The sequence below is a fragment of the Ipomoea triloba genome, chromosome 7 (genome assembly GCF_003576645.1).
Source record: "Ipomoea triloba cultivar NCNSP0323 chromosome 7, ASM357664v1".
In the NCBI taxonomy this organism is placed as follows: Eukaryota; Viridiplantae; Streptophyta; class Magnoliopsida; order Solanales; family Convolvulaceae; genus Ipomoea; species Ipomoea triloba.
In genome coordinates, this window is record NC_044922.1 from 9,456,342 (window position 1) to 9,460,960 (window position 4,619).

The 4,619-nt window shown below is 44.4% G+C and overlaps 1 protein-coding gene across 1 annotated transcript; it reads right to left on the reverse strand.

Moving 5' to 3' along the window:
* Positions 1-3,358: 3,358 nt before the first annotated feature.
* LOC116024086 lies at positions 3,359-4,619 on the reverse strand. Its single transcript, XM_031264992.1, has 2 exons — positions 3,452-4,619; positions 3,359-3,363 (listed from the first exon to the last, which is right to left on the reverse strand). The coding sequence occupies exons 1-2, from the start codon at positions 4,617-4,619 to the stop codon at positions 3,359-3,361; spliced, it is 1,173 nt and encodes a 390-aa protein (XP_031120852.1).

Genomic DNA, 4,619 nt, shown 5'->3' on the forward strand with positions numbered 1-4,619 from the left:
AATCTTAGTATGCCTAATGTTAGTACACAAATTTATTTAAGCATATAGCAAGTAAATCGATCCTACACACCTGAGTCAAATAACTCTGGATAATGTTCCATCATAACGCCTTCCAACTCCCACGTGGCTTCCTCCGGGCTATGATTCGACCATTGGACTTTGACCATTTTAATTGATTTCCTTCTTGTATCTCGGGTCTTAGAGTCTAAGATTCGAATTGGCCTTTCTTCGTATTCCAACGAATCATCCACCTCCAATTCCTCAGGTTCCAATACATGGGATGCATCAGGTACATACCGCTTAAGTTGAGAAACATGAAATACATTATGCACCCGGTCAAGCTCAATTGGTAGGGCCAGTCGGTAGGCTAAATTTCCTATCCTTTCCAAGATTTCATAGGGTCCTATATAGCGAGGACTCAACTTTCCTTTCTTTCCAAATCTCTTGACTCCTTTAGTTGGTGAGATTTTCAATAGCACCTTCTCTCCAACTTGATGTTCGGTGAATTGTCGTTTCAAATCGGCATAGGACTTTTGACGATCCTGTGCAATTTTCATCCTTTCTCGAATCACCTTGATTGCCTCTGTAGTCTCTTGTAGGTACTGAGGTCCAAGTATAACAACGTCGCTCTTGTCACTCCAACATAGAGGACTTCGACATTTTCGCCCATACAACGCTTCATAAGGAGCCATTCCTATACTTGCATGATAGTTGTTGTTATAGGAAAATTCTATTAAATCCAACTGCTCATCCCATGAACCTTGGAAATCAAGTACACAACCTCTGAGCATATCTTCCAATGTCTGTGTCGTTCGCTCCGTTTGGCCATCAGTGGCAGGGTGAAAAGCTGTACTCAATTTGAGCTGAGTGCCCATCATCATTTGCAACGCTTCCCAGAAACGTGATAGAAATCGTGAATCTCGGTCTGAAACGATATCTTGCGCTACTCCGTGATATTTAACCACGTGTTTAATATAGGCTCTTGCCAACCTTTCCATGGACCATGTCTTGTTCATTGGAATGAACCTCGCTGTCTTAGTTAGTCGATCGACAATAACCCACACCTGATCGTTTCCAGACTTGGTTCTAGGCAATCCTCCCACGAAATCCATCGAGATTGAGTCCCATTTCCACTGCGGAATTTCTAATGGCTGCAATAATCCCTTTGGTTTACTTCTTTCTGCCTTGACCTTTTGACAGTTCAAGCATTTAGCCACAAATTCAGCTACATCCTTCTTCATGCCCGACCACCAGAAATTTTGTTTTAAGTCCTTATACAGTTTATCCCCACCAGGATGAACTGAATAGGGTGTATAATGACCTTCCTTCATTAATTGTTCCATTATCTCCTTACACCCTTTTGGTATTATCCACCTACCTTGGAATCTTACACTCCCATCTGGGTGTAATTCAAATGGACCATGTTTTCCATCAATCATCTTCTCCCTGATGCTCCCTACCCAATTGTCCTCTTCTTGTGCTTGTTTGACTTCCTGGAATAGGGTTGGAGTCACCGACATGTAATAAAATTTTATTTCCTGTTCCACCTGACCACACATCTGTATCTCCAAATTGAGTCTCTGAAAATCCTCGCATAATTGTTCGGGTAATACCCAAAGAGCATGGTTTGATTTTCGACTCAAGGCATCAGCTACCTTGTTTGCTTTGCCCTCCTGGTATTGGATTTCCAAGTCATAATCTTTGATCAATTCCAACCATCTCCTTTGCCTTAGATTAAGGTCTCGCTGAGTAAAGATGTACTTTAAACTCTTGTGGTCCGTATAAATCTTGCATGAGATTCCATAGAGGTAGTGTCGCCAAATCTTGAGAGCAAATACCACGGCTGCCAGTTCTAAGTCATGCGTCGGGTAGTTAGCTTCATGAGTTTTTAATTGGCGAGAAGCATATGCTATTACCCTTCCATTTCGCATCAAAACACATCCTAGTCCCTTGTGAGATGCATCCGTGTACAACTCGTAACCTTCCGCTCCAACAGGTAAGGTCAATATTGGAGCAGTCGTCAATCTCGTCTTAAGTTCTTGGAATGCCTGCTCACATTCTTCACTCCAACTATACTTGGTCGTTTTCTTGAGCAGGTTTGTCAACGGCTTTGCTATCCTTGAGAAGTCCTGAACAAATCTTCGGTAATAACCCGCCAAACCTAAGAAACTACGGACTTCCGTAACTGATTTGGGTGCTTCCCATTCAAGTACAGCTTGTATCTTAGCTGGGTCCACTGCTATCCCTTCTTGGGTGATTACGTGTCCAAGAAAAGCAACTTCTCTTTTCCAAAATTCACACTTTGACAATTTCGCAAAAAGTTTCTTTTCCCTTAGTGTTTGTAACACTGTCCGAAGATGTCCCTTGTGATCCTCCGGTGTCTCAGAGTAGACCAAGATGTCATCTATGAAGGCGACGACGAATTTATCCAAATAGGGAAGGAAAATTCAGTTCATCAGGTCCATAAAGGTTCCTGGGGCGTTAGTCACTCCGAATGGCATAACCGTGAATTCATAGTGCCCATATCTCGTCCGAAATGCTGTCTTAGGCACATCCCCCTTCGCGACTCGCACTTGATGATACCCTGACCGTAAGTCAATCTTTGAAAACACTCCCGCTCCTTTCAACTGATCGAATAGATCATCGATCCTAGGCAACGGGTACTTGTTCTTTACTGTGACTCGGTTTAGTTCCCTGTAATCGATGCACAGTCTAAGACTCCCATCCTTCTTCTTAACGAACAGTACCGGTGCACCCCAAGGCGATACGCTTGGTCTGATAAATCCTTTCTCCAGTAATTCCGCCAATTGTGCCTTTAGTTCCTCCATCTCTTTCGGTGCCATTCGATAAGGCGCTTTCGAGGTAGGTGAGGTTCCTGGTATGAGATCAATGGTGAATTCCAGCTCTCTTTCCGGTGGCATTTCTGTGAGATCGTCGGGGAACACGTCAGGAAATTCGCGTACAACTGGGATTCGATCGATTTCGAGTTCTTCTGGTTCGGAATCTTGCACCAAACAGAGGTATACTTCACATCCCTGGTGCATATACTGCTTCAGTTTCTGCGCTGTCAACAACCTGGATTCGTGTTGCTTGTCAATCCCTCGGTAGGATATTCTCCTCCCTTCTGGTCCTCGTAACACAATCTTCCGCTCATCACACACTATCCGAGCTTTATACTTATCCAACCAATCCATTCCGAGTACTACATCAATGCCCTCAAGTTCAAAACGAACGAGATTTCCGGGACAGTTAGTTCCAGCTATTTCTATCGCAATGTTATCATAACCATTTCTACAGGCTACTACTATTCCCGAAGCAGTTTTGACATTTAGATCTAGCTCAATAGTAGGCCTTAATTTCAGTCTATCAGCAAATGCAGATGATATAAATGAATTGGTAGCTCCTGTATCAAATAACACTATTCCAGGTACTGAGTTTATGGGAAATGTACCAGTTACGGCGTCGTTAGCCTGGGCCTGAGTGCTATTGACGACGTAAATTCTGCCTTGGTTTCCCGTGCTACTTTCTCCCATCACTTGCTTCCCTTTGTGGTTGGAACCAGATGCGACGTTTGTTGGTCCTCCCGGATTTGTTGACTGAGAGTTGGCCATTCTGTTTCCTATCTCTGCGGGTCTCTGACCAGTATTCCCATTAAATCTTCTCCCTTGGTTCACGTTCTGTAGGAGTTTTTGAGGACTGTCTACCCGACTCTGGCACTCAAAGGACTTGTGCCCAGAAAGACCGCATGTGAAGCACTTAATCCTCACTCCTTGGCAATTCACTCCTGGATGATTCCTTCCACATCTTGAACAAGTAAAACGGTTTCCTTCGTTAATTCTTTCCCTTCCTCTTCCTGATATTAGGTTGGAGCCACCTTGGTTCACTCTCTTGTTTCCCAGTGCGGATTTCTGTGACTTGTCATCGGCCTTTCTTTTATTTCGGCCATAAACTTCTTGTTGATCTAGGTACACCTGGTAATGGTCCGAGGCTCTATCGTACGCCTCCTTCAAGGTAGAGCACATGAATGGCGCAATCGCCCTCCTTACATCCCAGTCCAATCCTCGAACAAACCTTCGTGCCTTACTTGCTTCATTAGGTACAATCTCCTGAGCGAAACGCATTAGTTCCACGTACTGGTCATGATATTCTTCGATTGTTGCTCCCTTCTGTTTTAGCCGTAGAAATTCCTCGCATTTAATCCCTCTAATACGCTCGGTGTAGAACTGTCCCCTCAGTTCCTCCTTGAATTCTTCCCAACCAAACTCTGGGTCTTGTAGAAGATCAGGTCCTTCTGATGTCCACCAGTTGTCTGCAGCTTTCGTTAAATAATAGACCGCGGAAGGTACTCGTTGATTTGCAGGGCAATCCACTGCGTTGAGCAGTTTGTCAAACGTCCGGATCCACTCCTCTAAAATAACCGGATCTTTTTCTCCCGCATAGTGTGGTGGTTGTCGGCTTGCTATCGCCTTTGCATAATCGACTCGTGGTTGTCCTTGGTTATGGTTCTGGGTTTGCTGAGCCATCATGAATTCAGCCATTCGCTCCATCGCTTGGGCCATACGATCAATTGCAGAGACGTTCTCGTTGCTACTGGTAGGCATGTTGCGTCTTGGAGGCAT